We start from the raw sequence: 19,775 nt of genomic DNA, 5'->3' as shown, positions 1-19,775 counted from the left end.
AGTATTTTCTTTCGTGTTTTTTCATTATATTATGAACGTGTCTTTTTTTCAATATTAACCGTTACATCCAAAAATGATGTTTTATATTTTAATTTATATTCGTGAATAATGTTCATAGTACTTAGTGTCCTTTTGAAACACAATGCTTTATGTATGTTTATCATGAAGTTCTAATGAAATAGCAGAAATGACGGTAAGTACGATTTATTATCATTAGCGTTGTTATCTCAAATGTTTAATATACTCTTGTTATCTGCACTTGACATCCTGTACTAAATATATTATATATATTGTAGGGACATTGAATTTTTTAGTATTTAATTAGAATAATTATTATTTACTTATTGTTAGAAATATTTAAAAAATGTTATATTAAATGATTAAAATTTATTCTGATAGTGTAGTGGCATAATAATAAAACAATGTACATAATCCCGTGGATTTTATTAAAATAAATAGCTTAAAAATAATATAGATAATAAAAAATAGTATGTAATCAATTAGCTCAAAAAATAGTTTTATTGTATTCTAATTTTCCATCTACAAACACATATTAAAATTGTTTATTAAATATGGCAGTTATGTACTGAGGAGAAAGAGATAGCAATAGCGATGGTAATTTCTTTTTTGTATTTATTGTTGTTTATTGTAGATGAAAAATGTAATGGATATTAGACATTCTTATTTTAGAAATTGGTATAAAGTTATAATTGGAAATGCCATTTAGAACATGTACTGCATACTCTTATCAAGGTACCAGTCATTCCTGTGCCTAATTGGCAGTGGCGATAACATTTTATTACACAATTTGAAATTTATTTTCTAATCTAAATAAGTGAAGCCATAAAATATTGATTTTTCTAGCTCTAATTTCTATATAATTTACCTATAATTTTGTATTATTGTGCATATAATTGCTTCAAAATTTTATGATTGTCTCTCCTATAATTGTCATAAATATTATATGATTTAGTTTAATTTATTATTATGAGACATTAATAGAATAGATATAAATTATTTAAATAAACATAAATTTAAGGACTTTTGAATAGTCATAGTTAACTTTTTTAATCTACCACTCATTCTTAAAGCTGTCTCATCACAAGAAGAACAAAGAAGAAACTCACATGTTTCTTGTCCCAAAAATTGTGGAAACTGCATTTTCTAATTGAAATATGTGAATACCAACTACCACTAATTCATTAGAGTCAAAATATTAAGTACACAGTAAGATTAAGGCAGTCAGTAATTAGAGCAGACCAGTCCCTACAAGCACCACTTGTTTTGAATATGACAGATGAGCCAGCCATCACACTTGACAATATTTTTGGGGGCCCAATGACCGGCCTACCATGCCACCACATGTCTCAACATGACTACTCAAGATAATAGTAACTGTATACACAGAATGTGATATTATTTTAAATAAATAATATCTAAAATGATATGTAATAGTAGTTCATTTAATTTGCTAAAAACTTAGCCATGTTCTTTTAATAATATCCAATCAGATTCACAATTAACAGCCACTTATATTTTTCGTCATCCTATTTGTTCGAAGCTAAATACGAGTTATAGTTACCTGTTTGTTAACCACTGGTTTCCTTATAATTACAAAATAAATATATAGAGATATAGAGTCTTGTATCTAATCTAATAAATAGTTGTAAACTGAAACTTTTGTATTAAGTAATCATTGTATGTATGTTATTATAGTTGCATTTCAAAGATAATATTTCTAGTTTTCATTTTACTTAGATCTTAAAATTTTATTTGAATAAAGCCCCCACACATTTTAGGTTCAATCCCAATGCCCGTGTTATTTTTAAAGGATGATAATAGAATGGTGCACCCACCTGTGCCATGAGGTCAGGTCAGTTAGCCCATCGTAACAAATCCACTAGGAATTTATCACGATGGTTTCTAGGGGGAACTGCATGGAGGTCAACCTGACATGGTACATTGCAATAGGGGCATAAGTGCATATTACTAACAATCCTCTTCCCCCCCCCCCCCCCCCTCCCGATAGCCCGTGTGTTAACGGTTTACGCTGGCGGGGCACCAGTGGAGGATGATAAGATGAACATGAGGTCAGGTCAGTTAGCCCATCGTGATAAATTCACTAAGAAGTTATCGCGATGGTTTCCAGGGGGAGCCACGTGGAGTTCAACCTGACATGATACATTGCTAGTAATGGGGTCATGGGTCCACATTACTAACAATCCCCTTCCCCCCTCGATAGCCCGTGTTGGGGCCGCTGTTTGATTGGCGCATATTTTTTTTTGCTATTCCCGCCCTTTTTGGAAATTTACCAATCGAACAGCGTCGTCGGGGTTAAACCTGACAATGTGAGTACAGATTTAAAGCGTTTAACTCTTTAACGTTTACTGCAATAAAATGCCATTTGATGGAAATCGTACAGCAAAGGCTGTCGCTTTACTTGAAGACAATATGATGATGAGAACCAACATTGAATCGCTCGTACCTTTGAGTGAACTTCAGTTTGGTACTTTGCACAGAAGTTTATTCATTCAGAAACAAGATTAATGCGAAATCGACGCATTGCTACACCAAATTCTTGCTTAGTCATCAGCAACATACTAAAAACTTATTTTACATTCTTGCTGTATCTTATGTTTACTATTCGCTAGCGCGTAGTCCTCATTTTGATTCTATTGAACACATATCAAGCAACCTTCTATAAACATATTCGAGGTAGAGTTGGCCAATCCCAACTATGCTAAGAGAGGCTAAGACTTAAACAGGTCTTAAAACAATCAATTTTATAGTAATTTTCGACGTTACAGTCAGCTCGTGAACACGGCTAGTGCAACTTCTTAGTCCAAGTGTCGAGAGAAGTAGTACCTTATTTACCATGTAATTATTCGTGTTAAGACTGATTAAGTGCATTAATAATGAAGTAACGTTACTGTGTAACAATTTTGTTAGTAACACAAGTCATAGTTATTTACTTTTTGCAATTTTTTCTCTATAAATATATTTCTTTATAAATGTTTACTGCCTTAGATCCCGCCCTAATACGGGGCCACTAATAGACTATTACACAATATGTGGTATTGGTAGTCGGTTTCATTGTATGAGTATAGAAGGCGAGTTATGTATGTTTAATAAAGTTACATCGATTTTTATGACTCGTGAAATAAGAGTTTTTAATTGCTACAAAGTTATTAATCGAAGTCTGAATTTAGTCGATATTGTGCGTTGATTATTCAGTGACTATTTTGTCTAACAATCTGAACGATGCCTGATAATAGTTTAACATTAAAAGAGTCTATAATATCAAAGAAAAGTCTTCAATCTGTATGTATAATCTTCTGTACTAGACCTCTTTGTTCTCATTGCTACTACGTTTGCCACCAACCTTCCTGTCTCAATTTTAAATTTAAAATAAATATGGTTTTATTATATTTTCAAATTAATCCGTATTATTGTAATAATAATAGCTTATGTAACTTATATAGGTATCGGGAAAAATACGGATAAAACTACATTTCTGCAATGTTGTTAGTGGGCTGGACCGACAATCATGTGTGTGTTGATTCGACCATTTATGTACACTAGCCATTTCCTGTGACCTTAATATGGCTGGCATCTTGAAATCCTAGCGGAGATTCTTAATTCGAAATTTAAAATTACTGACAAAGTATTGGACACTTATATAAGCCCACCATTTTTCATAGACAACTGCTACCTTCAACTGTCTGCTTTTTAAAATAAAATATGGATTGTAATTTTCCCATCACTGTATCGTAGAAACCGAATTGTTTTTTTGATGATATGAACATTTTTTTTTTACAAAATAACTATTAAGTAGTATTAACGCAGCGATACGTTATTAGGTCAGGAAGGTGAGATAATCTGTGCAAAGTCAGATACAAAAGTCCTAATCCGTATAAAGTCTACCAGCGTCTTTTTTCATATTAGTCCATCTCTTTTTCAATGATGGAACAGGCAAAGATCCTTAGACCGTGCAGACTACTCTACCAGCGTCTATTCGACGCTAGGATATTTTTTCATTATAATTATTACAGCATAGTGAATCTATAGTTCTGTACTAATATTACAAATGGATGGTTTGTAAAATTGGATGTTCAGGGTAACTTTTGATACTACAGAACAGATTTTGGAAATCCGTTCAGTGTTGGTTAGTCCAGTTATCGACGAAGGCTCGCTATGTAACATCACGCTACGTCCAATAGAAGCGGAACTGCAATAAATAATGTTGTAAAACAGGATAAATATTAACCATATGAAGTTTCGAATGTCAGCTAGTTTGAAATAAAAATGGAAGTATAGGATAATAGAGCAATGTATTTCATTATAATTTGGTTTCGATAAATGGGTCATGACTGAAGATGTATAATTTTTAAGATATAGTATATTTGTTAATGTTATTGAGACTTTAATAAGAATGTCACAAGCAGCACTCGCTATTGTAACAAGCGTATTTAAACAAACAAATAACATTTTTCCAAACAAATAACAACACGCCCAATTCGTATTGTCTTGTGTATTGATAACATTTCTATTGTATAAACTGTCTACATTACTTTAATGTATTTTAGCAACATTTCCAGCGACGGTGGCGGATTGTTAGCACTGCATCCTTAATTTTTACACTTGACTAAACATGCGATTAATTTATACAGTAAGTGTGTTCACGTGACGTATATATTTTCAATAAATAATATGTCGGATGACTTTGTTTATCGTTTACAAATGTGCGGTATAATACGTTGATAGATACATGAAGCGATTCGACTGGTATTAAATTTTTTTTTGTTACATATTTGGAAGGCTAATTCAAAATTTAATTTGTTCTTAGAAGCTTTTATTACAATTGATTTTAGACTACAATATTTTTTAAGATATAACGTAGGTATATCATAACTTGTTTATCTTTATCCCATAGGGTCGCCTTATTCACGTAACAAAAATACATTGTAAGGATGGAATGAAATGGTATTTATGTTTATATAATAAATTGTATGAAGTTTTGAATAATCTTCCTGAATCATTTATCTGCTTACAGACCTAACTTAGAAATGTAGCAAAAAAGTTTTAACAATCATTATCAAATTGGTTTGTCATTTTATATAATGTTAATTCGTCTAATATATAATCTGTCTACTTTATTGTTTTAAACATTTTATGAGAATTGTTAGAAACTGTGTTAATAATTCAGTTAATAGCGCCGTTTGTACGATTTTATACTGTGATGTTCCTTAAATATGGTCCAATATGCTTCTGACATGATCTTTGTAATCGTATATGTACATATATTGTCTTCTGTTTAAGGTTTACTTATACGATGGTTTATAATCCCCTCTATCTACAGATTATATGTATGAAATGACCTCGTTTAATATGAACATTTTAATATAATGTCATAAACTAGACTGTCTCTCTCAAAATTATAGCGAAATACTAGTCGTAATCTAGTTTAACTTAGGATTTAGTGAAAAAGTTATTTATTTATATGACATACAAACAAACAAATTAAAAATTTTGTTAATCGGTAATAAGGTCTAATAATAACTTCATACTAGATTGTTGTTAACAGTTAGGGTAATTCTTGTCCTCGTAAATAACTATTCAATTAGTTAATTTATGTATTTTTGTTATATAGAACTAACAAGTCAATATTGTATGTGACGAATGTAGCGTTTGTTCTTATTATTCGTCGCGTGAACACACTTGTCGCCGGAGAGTAGACGCTCGAAATTTTTTATAATTAAAAATAAATTGTTTAAAAAAATTTTGAGCGGTGAACTCTGCAATGTGCCCAACTGTGCAGGCTGATGGTCGGGTGATGGGTCGCCGTTTTGTGCTAACATTGGTGATTGGAATATCCGCTGGATTTAGTGTTGCATACATATTTCTAACCTCAACTGGATACCCTCGAGATGTAGTATGGTCAACATACAGGTAATTCTTCCCGCCTATTTTGCATGTTGTTATGCTTTGTGCTATGCATGCATGTTTGTCGCACCGCGTTTGCACCGAATTACCTACATGTTTTATATTTGTATACAATAGTACACATTATATAAACGGGATATTTAATAATAATAATAATTTATTCAGCATATGCAGAGTGAAAATATAAAAAAAACATAAAAGTGTGCTATGTGCAATAGCAGCTTAGCTTTTATGTTTTTTATTATATACTAGCTGCCCCAGCAAACGTTGTTTTGCCATATATGTAAATTAAAATCGCTATTAATTTGAAACATAGGGGTTGGGGATAGACAACCCTTGTCACTTAGAGTATGAAAATAGATAGTAGCCGATTCTCAGACCTACTGAATATGCATATTAAATTTCATAAAAATCGGTCTAGCAATTTCGGTGAATGAGAATGAGAACACGAGAATTCTATATATAAGATTTACTATTATTTAATTATGACTAGCGTCTCCCGCACATCTATTCTAGAAGTCAATTGGATCCAATGATACCAATTTATAAATTTCATATTTCGTGATCTATGAAGAACAGTAGAAAAAAGAACCAAATTAAATAGATATAAAATATTTTTCTTTCTTTTAAGATATTGAGATCCCTCTGATCGGTCCTCCTCCCATTTAATTCAATAGGGTACCGAAGCTACGACGGTCTGAGCCGAGGTTCGAACTCCTAACGCTCAGACTAAAGTCGTATCCGTCAGGAGTTGGCCTTCAGCTGCTCCATGAGTCGTTCCGCGGATTTGGAGTGTACCTACCCTTCGATGAAGCTGCAAAGGCCATTAGAATAGCGGGTTCTGTTCCTCGTACAGTACAAACATTTGTATTCATGAGTATGATTGTATCTATTTGGGTGTTTTCTATGTACCTATATTATGTATGTATGTATTTACAAATTAAAATGTATATAAGTATCTACATCACGCGGTAGCATAACACAAGCCTGCTAAGTATTTACATCAGTGAATGTCTGAGATATTATTATTATTTTACAAGCTGTGCCTGCGGTTTTACCAGATGAATGAATTCTGTTATTCTGATGTGTAGCTATATTACTGTCCGTTTGTCGTAAAGAGTAGTTTGTTACTCTTCCACGCAAAGACGTCGAACGGATATGGATCCGTTCGACGTGAACATGGATGGCCATGTTCACAAACTTTCGCGTTTATAATATTATCATTAAGATTCCAGAATAGATTGATTACAACATCATTAAAATCGGGATCATAAAGGTCAAGGTAAATTCTCATTTATGTAATGTGTACGTATTTTGCGTATTTTTTTTTATGTGCACACTATTTGTGACGATACAAAATTTGTATTTTATTACTCAAATACTACTTGTATGTAACTTAGTGTGTATGGTGCAGGTTTCATTGTTATATTTTATATATATTTTTTTATTTAATAGATTTTGTATTAGTTATAATACGATTAATTGTTATACCTAAATGTAGTGATTACACATGATAAATTTTAAAATTTTTGCGTAATCAATCTTTAAAATAGTGCTTTCTTTTTCTTTTCCTTTCTAGTGATATCTTTATTGTTTATATTACTGAAATGTATTACGTATTAATTATCTTAATTTATTATATTAATTGATCAACGAGGATGAGAAAATGGGGATGAATCATTCGTTAAATGCCAATCATGATCATATTTACATCAAATGACACCGATTGTAAAATTCTAATAAAAAATTTGTAACTTTGAATTAATGTTTTTATCCTAACTTTGAACTGCGGACAAATGCGGATAAAGATTATCTACAAATGAAACCTTAGTGGGCATATATTTTTATATCATTTTAATTAATAATTAATAAGAATAAGAAACTATACAAATGTGATATGAGAAATATGTTTTTGCCCATCTATGGCCCCGTCGACTGCTTGGGCTTTGCGAATATATACATGAGATCCGTAGTCTTATCTTTTATCTACTTAAATAATAAATAAATACCAGTAAGTCTCTTAATCGTATTATCATGTATTAGTATTTTTGAGGGGTTATTCCAAGAGTAATGTTTAATTTCTAGGAACCTTTGGGTGAAAAAAAAATATTAGGCACTGTTAGGAATACTCTATTCGCAGAATTTTATCTGTGGGGATCTTGTTATCATGTAAAGCCTGAAATACCACTTATGTGATGCCATATAGAGATTTCTTCAAGACGGATCACGACCAAGGATATACTGAAATTACCTTTAAATAAATTCAAAACATCTGTGAAATCATATTTACTGAGCAAAGCCTACGACGAGCGTGCATGGCAATAGTTGTTCATGCTTGGGATTTTCATAAAATGTTAGACATAGACACCTATAGAAAACTTATAGTAAACCTAAAGTAAACATTGTAATAACTGCCTTTAAAAACAAAATCAATTGAATTTCTTGCCACTTCTCAATTGAACCTGTATACTCAACTGGACGGTTGGGAAACAACAATAATACAAAATATTTGACGTTCATAAGCGGCTAAAGGGCGTAAATGAATAAATGATTTTTGAATTTGAGTTTGAATTGAAATGGAATTCGACCGGACTTTTAATCTTACGGATAGTAAGAATACACATATCGTATTGCATTTAATAATATTTAACCAGGCCAAGAACGGTCCATGATCGAAGTTATTAAATGCATCCAACTTAGGCTTAGAAGATTTTTTAAAAAGTTTACAGTGGTAAATGTTTTACTTGACAAGTTTAGACATGCTATCCGACTCTAACCATGTATTGACGCTTTACTAATTAGAAATGAGTCTAGTCATCATCTGCTTCTTCCTTATCCCATTTATTAGGGGTCGGCGTAATATGTTTTTCTCTTCCATTCATGCCTGTTCGCAGTCATCTCGTTATTGACTCTCTTTCTTATTCACACAGTCCATCTATCTCATTTTCGGCCTTCCTCTGCCCCTTTAACCATCCACATTCATATACATGTTACTCCTTCCTTAAAATAATTATAAAATTGTTATAAAACAGAAAAATCTTGCAGCCAGTCGAAATGTTCTCATTCTTTATATAATTCCAATCGTATCATTTATTAGTTTGATTTGAATGTTGTTTTTAAATTGGAACATAATATTTTATCATCATCGTCAATTGAATGCAATTGAAGTGCTTTGTAGGACATTTTTATTAGGTACTACTCGGTCCTATAGTGAGAGTTAGACGAATAACTGACATATATATACATATATTTATATATATATATATAATATATTACACATGCCATAAAGTTAATGAGGGAAGGGTGTCGCCAGTGTTATATTGTGTGAACATGTGACATTCTGTTGGAAATTTGAACTATTAATAAATTTTTTAGTATACAAACACTAATGTTAATATTGGCTAATTATGTTATACTAAAATTACTATTACTAATATTTAAATTGCAAACTTTTGTATATTGTTAGAGTACCTGGTGAATTTCGTATAACATATGAACGCCAGAAATTATCTGAACTAGCGAATTCTATATTAAACTAGCTGTCCCGGCAAATGTTGTTTTGCCTTAAAATAAAAAAAAAATTTAGGGGTGGACTACCCCTAACATTTAGGGGAATGAAAAATAGATGTTGGCCGATTCTCAGACCTACTCAATACGCTCACAAAATTTCATGAGAATCGGTCAAGCCGTTTCGGAGGAGTATGGGAACGAAAACTGTGACACGAGAATTTTATATATAAGATTACCCATATATTATTATTGGATTCTTCGACTGAACATTAATTATGATTTTTTTTTCTTAAACCACGCCTGTATTAGCAAACAAAGTAAAAGAATCAAGCAATTTTTGAGTTTTAGCAAGACTAACAAAAAGTAATTGTTTCTTTTGTTGGTCTATACGTAAGTACCTTGTATTTTGGGCCCGAATTTGACTTTATTTTTGTAAAACTGCAATACTCTAGTGAGAGTCCTACTATATGGGTAAAAATTTAAAGCTTTCGAAGTTATCAAAGTACTTACGTATTTATATCTTTACAGCCATTCACGGAATATTGTCTATAGAATAATAGCTATATTTACATATGAAATGATATTTTTATATTAATAGTTAATTAGAATACAGGTATAACAGGTAGCAAGCATGATGTAGACCTATAACTTGTGCAGTGTCCAGTAGAGTTTGATTACAACTGACTTTGTGCTTTAAATCACACACGTTATGGATTATATTCGAAGGTTTTAATTATTTTTGAAAGAAACTAATATTCGCGTACTCGAATTAGGGTCAACGATACCAGTAGAAGTGTTGACTATAGTAGTAATTTCAGGGATTCCGTAAGAGATTTCGACAAGCATCCAATATCGGCCATCATAGAACACGGAAGCGATGAGCCAGCGCACAGGGATGAGGACAGGTCGGTGGCCGACGAGCTGGCGAAGCGAGTCAGGGTCCTCTGTTGGATCATGACCCAGCCGAACAACCATGAGAAGAAGGCTAAGCATGTGAAAGCGACGTGGGGAAAGAGATGCAATAAGTTGATATTTATGAGTTCAACTGAGGGTAAATAACTGTTAAACTATATTCAACGATATTAGACTAGAAAGATCTAATGTTTTTTTAATGGATGATAATGAAATGGTGCACCTGCCTACGGGAACGGTTTACGCTGGCGGAGCACCAGTGAAGGATGATAATATGAGGATGAGGTCAGGTCTGTTATCCCATAGTGACAAATTCACTAGAAATTTATCATGATGGTTTCCAAAATGAACCATGTGAAGGGTAACCTGACATGGTACATTGCTAACAATCCTATTTCCCGCTCCCCTAATCTGGGTTCAATTGTAATATTTTCTATACAATTTAGTTATTAAGCTCTATACGTATTTAGTTATCTACGAACCAAAAACGCGAATTTAATATTGATCCTTGTGTTAAAAATAGAAGAAAAGTGGAGAAGGGTGCGTTTTGGATTTATTACGTTAGTTTAGATTCCATTTCCTATTATTTACTACTAGCTGACCCGCTACTTCATCTGCATCACACTTACTTGACATTTATTTCGCACAATTAACATATCTTTTAAAATTTTAGCTACTGTGTTATTCTGATGTATAAACTACATTACTGTAAAGTTTCATCAAACTCCGTTCCGTTGCGTGAAAGAGTAACAAACATCCATCCATCAACAATCACAAACTTTCGGGTTTATAATATTAGTAAAATATCTACTATCCAAATAACAGATTTACGATGTGTTTTTTCAGACCCAGCGCTGCCCTCTATTAAACTTCCAGTGCATGAAGGAAGGGATTACCTCTGGGCTAAAACGAAGGAGGCATTCCGTTATGTTTACGAACACCATCGACGGGACGCGGACTGGTTCCTCAAGGCTGATGATGATACGTACGTACACTAAATATATCAATCAAATCAAATACTTTTATTCAATGTAGATTACACTCTTATATGTCGAATCTGCCGTCAATTCTTAGTTCTTCTGTGGTTGGGTCTACACATTTTAAACAACAAAAAATATCCCCAAATTTGGCACTACTTTTGTAGGTTATGTTTTTTTTATTTTACCTTATACTTTTATTTTAATTTTATACTTGCCCTAAGAGGCTTCGATCCAGCCATCCGGAGGTTGCTGCCCTCGGTGTCGACTCCGGCACATGTAATTTTTTTTTATGTACGTCACTCTACATGTGATATATATTTATTTAGGTAGATTTTGTACAAAGACGTCTACATGGTTTCGTTTAATTCAGCCGACAAGAAAGTGGGGAAGTAGGGCAGAGATGTTAAAGGCTATATACACGTAATATCTTAGTACTGAAAGGCAGCACATGTAGGTGACACGGGCGTCAAAAGAGTACTTGCTAGTCATGATACTATTTAGGTATACATACGACAGATACACGTACTATCTTAGTACTGCACAATAGCAACAATGTAGGTGACACGGGCGTCAAATGACTACTCGATAGCCATGGTGCTATTCATGTATACATACGACAGTTGAGTCTAGATACACGTAACATCTTAGTACTGCAGAATGGTAGCACATATGGGTGATACGGACGCCCTATGACTACTCGCTAGCCATGGTGCTATTCATTTATACATACGACAGTTGAGGCTAGGTAAACGTACCATCTTAGTACTGCAGAATGGCAACAGGAGTGGGGGACACGGGCGTCAAACGACTACTCGCTAGCCATGGTGCTATTCATGTGTACATACGACACTTAAGGGTAGATACATGTAATATCTTAGAACTGCAGAATGGTAGCACATGTGGGTGATACGGACGCCATATTACTCGCTAGCCATGGTGCTATTCATTTATACATACGAGAGTTGAGTCTAGATATACAACATCTTAGTAACAGAATGGCAACACGAGTGGGGGATACGTCAAACGACTGCAGCCATGGTGCTATTCATGTGTACATACGACACTTAAGGGTAGATACATGTAATATCTTAGAACTGCACAATGGTAGCAATGTAGGTGACACGGGCGTCAAATGACTACTCGATAGCCATGGTGCTATTCATGTATACATACGACAGTTGAGTCTAGATACACGTAACATCTTAGTACTGCAGAATGACAACACGAGTGGTGGACACGGGCGCCAAACGACTACTCGCTAGCCATGGTGCTTTTCATGTATATATTCAATAGTTACCACTTACCATAAGCTGATCTGTCTGTCTGTCTGTAATCTGTCGGTTTTGTTTACCATTCCAGTTAAATATTAAAATACTCATAATATAGAAATAGCTAAATGATAATTATTTTGCAATTTGACCGCAGTGTGGTTGAACATGAACTGATTGATAACAGTTAATTATACTCACGCCCACAATACAATGTCACAACGAATTTGTATTAAAATTTATGACTATTGAATTATAAGATAATATATATATATACATATAAATAAAATTGGAGTGTCTGTTTGTAATATTGAAATTACAATTTTTTACTACATGCATATGAATATAAATAAGGTACACAATAACAATTTTTGTCTGTCTGTCTATTTGTTCCGGCTAATCTCTGAAATGGCTGGACCGATTTTGACGGGACTTTCTCGGCAGGTAGTTGATGTAATCAGGAGTAACTTGGCTATTTTTATTTTAGAAAAATAAAGTCAAATAAATGATAAATGTCAAGTAAGTGTGATGCAGACGAAATTAGGGCGGATTAACTTGTATAATATATGCGAGGACTTTTTACCTTCATTTTTATCGTTAACGGTAGTTGGGAAAAGCATCGACTAAAAATTCTTGGAACAATGTAGCGCTGAATTCCAGCGTAAGATTTAATAGAGTATTGCCATATTTTTTTTTATTGACTGATCCAGCTTTATCTTTTGCTTTTCTTGCGCTATTTGCCTGGAAGAAATCGCATTTCAACGATAAGGCCGCCCATTGTTGCCTCTTTCCTTTGTTAATGCTGTATGTTTATACATATTTATATATTAATAGTGTATATAAATGTTTGTTTGTATTCTGTGAGGAGAACAATAAAGAATTATCATTTTCTTTTTTTTATTGAAGGTTTTGATACTGTATATCTGTGTGTGTGTGTAGATCTATAATACATACTTTGTCCCTTTCGATCAAACTATTTTCTTTATCTGAGAAAACAGGACGAAACCATGACTAAGTGAATAAAAAAATAATAATGTTAGCACATTTTTTGAAGCCTTCCCGTCTAATTTACGAAACAATTTCAGCGAACACAATGTTTTGTCAAAGGCTTCACCTAAAGGGAGATACATACTAATTATGTCAATATTGAAATGAGTTGACATTGCGCATAATATATTTATTATTCAACAAACAAAACACTATTAGCATTTAAAAAGCATTGTTAACCAGTATTTTGCACGGTCGCGACTGCAATTTAATGCTTTTGTTAGTTCAAATGAGGCGACTAAACAACCTTCACGCCTTAAAACATGGCCGGGCTTGTCGAAACGTAATGGGAAATTTTTTTACGAATATATAGAAATTTTATTGAATCTGGTACAATATTGCAGAAGTTACTTGAAATAGAATTATTTCCTTTATCTTATTGGCATCTGCGGGAATAATACAATGTCTGGATACACACATACACACAATGCGTGAATGAAGGCTAATATTTCCATACACACAACTAGTTGACTTGGGGGAAGGGGATTGAGTAATGTGGACTGATGACCCCATTGCTAACAATATACCACGTCGAGTTGATGTCCTCGTTCCCCCTGGAAACCATCGTGATACATTTCTAGTGAATTTGCCACGATGGGCTGACTGACCTAACTTCATTATTATCATATCATCCTCCACTGGTGTCCCGCCAGCGTAAACCCTGAGCGCAGGCGGGTGCAACATATATTAAAGAATATAGTTGACAAGAACACTATCTAAGAAATAATTTAAGTTTTCTTCGATCTAGTTTGTCCACAAACTAGATCAATAAAATTCATTCAATAAAATTGTAAACATAAGGAAAAAGGAGTCAAGAAAATGTCTGAAATACGTTATTAGCTATTATTAGCGAGATAAAGGTTGACTGTTCCATTAGCATTATATTAGCACGCAGTCGAGTTTATATATCTTATATGTATGAATAGAAAAAATTACGGGATCTTACCACGTTTTGTTTATTTTTACTAAGTTCCCAATATATAGGTATAGTTTGCCGATGAATATCGAGCGAGTTTCAATAGTAGCAACAAACGAAGACGTGAGAAGGTAGACGAATAAGTCTGTCCATAATTTTATATATAATTTTATTTACCTGGTGGTAAATAAAATTATGGACAGTTACCCGCTGCTCTTCAGTTTACCCGTGATCGTGGCGGTTGAAACACTACCGAAATATTGGGAATTCAATAAAGATAAATGAAATGTGGTAAGGTCGTAAATGTTGTATGTATAAAAAATAACAGCGTCAAATGTAAAACAATATATAAAATCACCTTTCTCTGCAGATATGTGGTGATGGAGAACTTGAGGTACATGCTCGCAGACTACGACACCAACGAGCCTATATACTTCGGGTGCCGTTTCAAACCCTTCACTCCACAGGTTCGATATTTTTGTTTCTAATGCAATTGGAATGAAATACAGGATGATACCCATCTGATGGTAAGTGACAACCGTCGCAATAGATAAGTACCATAATAAGGCCACGGATATTACGTCATCATGTAACGTCGGTGGTACACAACAGGCGTTGCTATTCCAGGACTAAGATCTGTTCCCTCCGTACCATTTTTGACGATCTCGGTGGTCTAGCGGTGTAGCAAACCGCTTCACTTCCGGTGATCGCGGGTTCGAATCCTCGCATTTGTATTTGTATTCAAGAGCATGATTGTTTGTATCGGTCTGGGTGTTTTCTAAGTATATTATATTGTATTTACAAAAAAAATATCGCGAGTAGTATATTAGTTGCCTGGTACCCATAACACAAGAATAGAATAGAATACAAAATCATTTATTCAAATAAACTTACATTGAAGCACTTTTGAACAGTCATTTTTTTAATCTACCGCTCATTCGGAAAGCTGTCTCATCACAAGAAGAACGAGCAAGAAACTTGCGTGTTGCTCTTTTAAATAATTTTATTATTACTTTACATTAGCACTAATTCAATTAATTACTCAAATAGAAAAAAAAATTAATATATATCCGACTGGTTAAACAATTAATAAGAGGAAATCAGTCATAGTGACAAGCTCTGCTTACCGTGGTATTATGTTAACAGTTCATGGTTATTGTAATTTATTTAATTCCATCACATCCAGTATGGGCTGCTGGCATATTGTCTACCATTCTTTTTATGAAGTTTGTATTTTTGATATCTATTTTTTATATGTCACTTTTGACTATTTGTTATCTTCTTTGCTGTGTCCTTTTGGGAAATATACACAATCATTACTATTATTATAATTTTTAATAAAATAGTCGTTGTGTTCCCGCTCCATTCACAGTACGTGTTTATTTCCAGGGTTATATGAGCGGTGGTGCTGGCTACGTGCTGAGTCGGGAGGCGCTCGATAGATTCGTGAACAAGGCGCTACCCTCGCCGCATTTATGCAAAGCTAGCGATCACGGTGCAGAAGATGCTGAGATGGGTATGACTATTGTTTTACCTCTTTTTAATGTAATTGGAACGGCAAAGAATTTGAAATAAATATCATAATACAGAGTAAAATATAGAAAAAAAAGTTATTATAACGCTATGAGCTGAAAGGGTACTTTACTACTCTACTTTACTCAATTGGTGCCGCAGCATGTCACTGCAGTTCCGATATTCAGTATATACCTGATTTTCCCATCTGCAACCGTAGCCGCTAGCCGAGGATGATAAGATGAGCATGAGGTCAGGTCACTTAGCACATTGTGGTAAATTCATCATGAATTTATCACGATTGTTTCCAGGGCAACCTGACATGGTACATTGTTATCAAAGAGGTAAATAGTCCACATTACTGACGATTCTTTCCCCCTGTCCTGAGATATTTATTATATTAACTGTAAATGGTACTACTTAGTTGTTCACTACTCGACTATCAAGACCTAGTGTCCTCTCAAATGTATTCTCTCCCCAGTAGTCGCTATTGCCCTACCATCAATGTGACATGGCATGCCATAGACTAGCCATACGCACAGGTATTCATTCTAGAAAGGTAGTCTGGAGAATATGGCGCTGCTATCTACACGGCATAACATAGTGGCGCCCTCTATTAACTTTCTTACGATAGCGGCAACAACTCGCATTTTATTCCATTATTAAGGTAGTGTTTATAGCAAATCATGACAATATTATGTTATATTTTTACAGGAAAATGTTTAGACAAGATTGGCGTAAAGGCAATGGACTCCCGAGATACGTTGCAGCGGGGTAGATTCTTCCCTTTTGTACCGAGGGACCATTTGTTCCCTAACAAGGACAAAGGGTTCTGGTACTGGCAGTATATATACTACCCAAGTGACGAGGTCAGTAATTATATTATTATACTAGCTGTAACCGCGATTTCGTCCGAGTGGAATTTAACTTTATTTTTCTAAAAGTTACTCCTTATTACATCGGCTACCTGCCAAAAATGTCCCGTCAAAATCGGTCCAGCCATTTCAGAGATTAGCCGGAACAAACAGACAGACAGACAAAAATTGTAAAAAATGTTATTTTGTTATATGTACCGTATATATATTCATATGCATGTAGTAAAAAAAATGGTTATTTCAATATTACAAACAGACACTCCAATTTTATTTATATGTATAGAGAGCTTCAAATTTCATCTTATACACATATACGTATATATTTGACATACTCACACATTACGTATTTTGCATACATATCAAATGCAGGTAAAGGTAATAAAAAATATATTATAGCTCTATGTATATGTCACAGTTACTTGCTGCTTACATTGTTTTGTGTTGTGTATGTATATATAGCATGTTATGCATGAATGTATGTATATATAGGTATTTCCTGTTTATATGTATGTAATTTGTAATGTTCATTATTATTGATTATTAATGTTAGTCCCATTATTATTATCATATTTTTTTACCATTCTATTCTAGCGCCACCTACCTTTTGTCTTTTCTCCTCTACCCAAAGATTGTCTGGAAGAGATTGCATAAGCGATAAGACCGCCTTTTGTACCTTATTACTCTGTTAATTTAGATTTTTGTAATTTATCTGGTGCAATAAAGTATTTATTTTATTTATTTATCCTTTATTGCACTACTACTTACATCTAAAATAATGTACAATTGACTGTACTGAGCTTAATGCCATATGGCATTCTCTACCAGCTGGTATAAATATAGTATTTTTACACCTAAAGAAAAAATAATTAAAAATTTGTTTTCATTGTTTAATCGTTGAAAAAGAATTTCTTAGAAAACTGACAAAGAATACAATATTCTGTATTTATATTAAAACTTGAGGTAGCCTGCGTAGGTGTGCGTGGGTCTCAAGATTGGGTAAAAACAGAAAGCGGTTGAAGGGCAGTAATGGGAAAATGGCTTTCAATTTGTATTTACATACTTGCTATAACATGTACTACATATATATCTATATATACTACATATATATCTATATACTAGCTGTCCCGGCAAACGTTGTTTTGCCATATAAATTAATAACGCTATAAAAAAATAGGGATTGATGATAGATGGGTGAAAATTTAGGATTGTATGTATTTTTGTTTGTTGTATCATAGAAAAATAGAAACTAAAAATTTTGTCTAAAAAATTAAAATTAAAATTTAGGGGTAGACTACCCCTAACATTTAGGGGGATGAAAAATCGATTTTGGCCGATTCTCAGACCTACTCAATACGCTCACAAAATTTCATGAGAATCGGTCAAGCCGTTTCGGAGGAGTATGGGAACGAAAACTGTGACACGACGACAATTTTATATATAAGATATATATATATATACACAAAAATATAAATAAATAAATAGTTAATATGTTTTCTACTTATATTCAGGGATTGGACTGCTGTTCAGATCACGCGGTATCATTCCACTACGTGAGTCCAGAGGAAATGTACGTGATGGACTATCTCATATACCATCTGCGGCCGTACGGTATCAAATACGGTGGCGGTGAGTTGCCGAAGATACTCAAAAATTATACTAAAGATATTAATGTTACATAGTAATAACAGAAGAAATATATTCTGTAACTTGGTTCCAATGTTGGCGCCAATATTGCCATTCCATGTAGATATAATTAAAAATGATATATTAATTGATACAAACTTTTCCTACGTTTTGTTTCAATTAATATGTATTTGGAAACCAAAAATGATACTAAGGACATTAAAGTCCTATAGTAATTAGATATTAATATATTCCATAACTTTGTTCCAATATTGGCGCCAATATTGCCCTTCCATGGTAGGTGTTAATATATATAATAAATAATATATTAATTGAAACAAAACTTTACCTACGTCTTATTTCAATTAATATATTTACATTTTGTACCAAAAATTATACTAAGGAGGACATTAATGTCACATAGTAATTAGATAACATATTCCATAACTTGGTTCCAATGTTGGCGCCAATGTTGATATGTATATATATACAGGTGTTTATATGGATCGTTAAAAATGATATATTAATTTAAACAAAACGTAGGAATTTAATACAATAGTAAAATATTATTTTACTAAGTAAACAACAACGCTTCTAAATCGTGTATACATAAATGTATTATATACACCTGATAACATCTGGCGCTGTTAATGTCATGGCATCACCATATTTTATTTCAATAGAGTAAAAAATAAATAAAAAAGGTTTTATGAAAACTAATACAAACACTAAATTAAATTTTAAAATCCATTTATTGATCATTTTCATCGAAGTCTTTGGAAAAGAGTATATTTTACAACATTCCGAATGCTATTCCAATATAAAACTATTTCTCAATCGTTAATTATTATCCTTACTAATGTTATAAATGCGAAAGTAACTCTGTCTGTCTGTCTCGCTTTCATGCCAAAACGACTGCGCCGATTTAAATTACATTTAGTACACAGTCTAGACCCTAAGAAGCGGCATAGGCTACTTTTGAATGCGAAAATAGGGTTGTAAGGGGTTGAAAGGGGAGAAGAAAGTTTGTATGATAGTATTGTTATTTTTAAAGCTAGAAGTTTGAGACTTATTTTCTAGGATTTGATTGAATATAAATAAGTACGACATTCAAAGTTTGTATAAATGTTGCCCTTCAAAATAAATCTTATAAATGTTGCTGCCCGTGGGTAAAATAAAATAGGGGATG

General features: G+C 33.2%; 1 protein-coding gene across 1 annotated transcript; it reads left to right on the top strand.

Moving 5' to 3' along the window:
- Positions 1-5,800: 5,800 nt before the first annotated feature.
- LOC131853390 (glycoprotein-N-acetylgalactosamine 3-beta-galactosyltransferase 1-like) lies at positions 5,801-19,538 on the top strand. Its single transcript, XM_059204298.1, has 7 exons — positions 5,801-5,949; positions 10,272-10,504; positions 11,212-11,350; positions 14,947-15,043; positions 15,966-16,092; positions 16,803-16,957; positions 18,472-19,538. The coding sequence occupies exons 1-7, from the start codon at positions 5,801-5,803 to the stop codon at positions 18,640-18,642; spliced, it is 1,071 nt and encodes a 356-aa protein (XP_059060281.1). The 3' UTR covers positions 18,643-19,538.
- Positions 19,539-19,775: the final 237 nt, after the last annotated feature.

This window comes from Achroia grisella, unplaced genomic scaffold, assembly GCF_030625045.1.
Source record: "Achroia grisella isolate CSIRO2021 unplaced genomic scaffold, CSIRO_AGI_Agris_v1 utg1061, whole genome shotgun sequence".
NCBI classification, from domain to species: Eukaryota; Metazoa; Arthropoda; class Insecta; order Lepidoptera; family Pyralidae; genus Achroia; species Achroia grisella.
Note: the sequence above shows the minus strand (reverse complement) of the source record. Positions and strands in the feature narration are given on the sequence as shown.

What these genes read in the sequence shown, in the direction of transcription:
- LOC131853390 (XM_059204298.1), top strand. Translation starts at nt 5,801, where the DNA reads ATGTGCCCAACTGTGCAGGCTGATGGTCGGGTGATGGGTCGCCGTTTT. An exon ending in ATTTATGAGTTCAACTGAGG is followed by an intron (nt 10,505 to 11,211) that starts GTAAATAACTGT and finishes GTGTTTTTTCAG; the next exon opens with ACCCAGCGCTGCCCTCTATT. An exon ending in TCAAACCCTTCACTCCACAG is followed by an intron (nt 15,044 to 15,965) that starts GTTCGATATTTT and finishes GTTTATTTCCAG; the next exon opens with GGTTATATGAGCGGTGGTGC.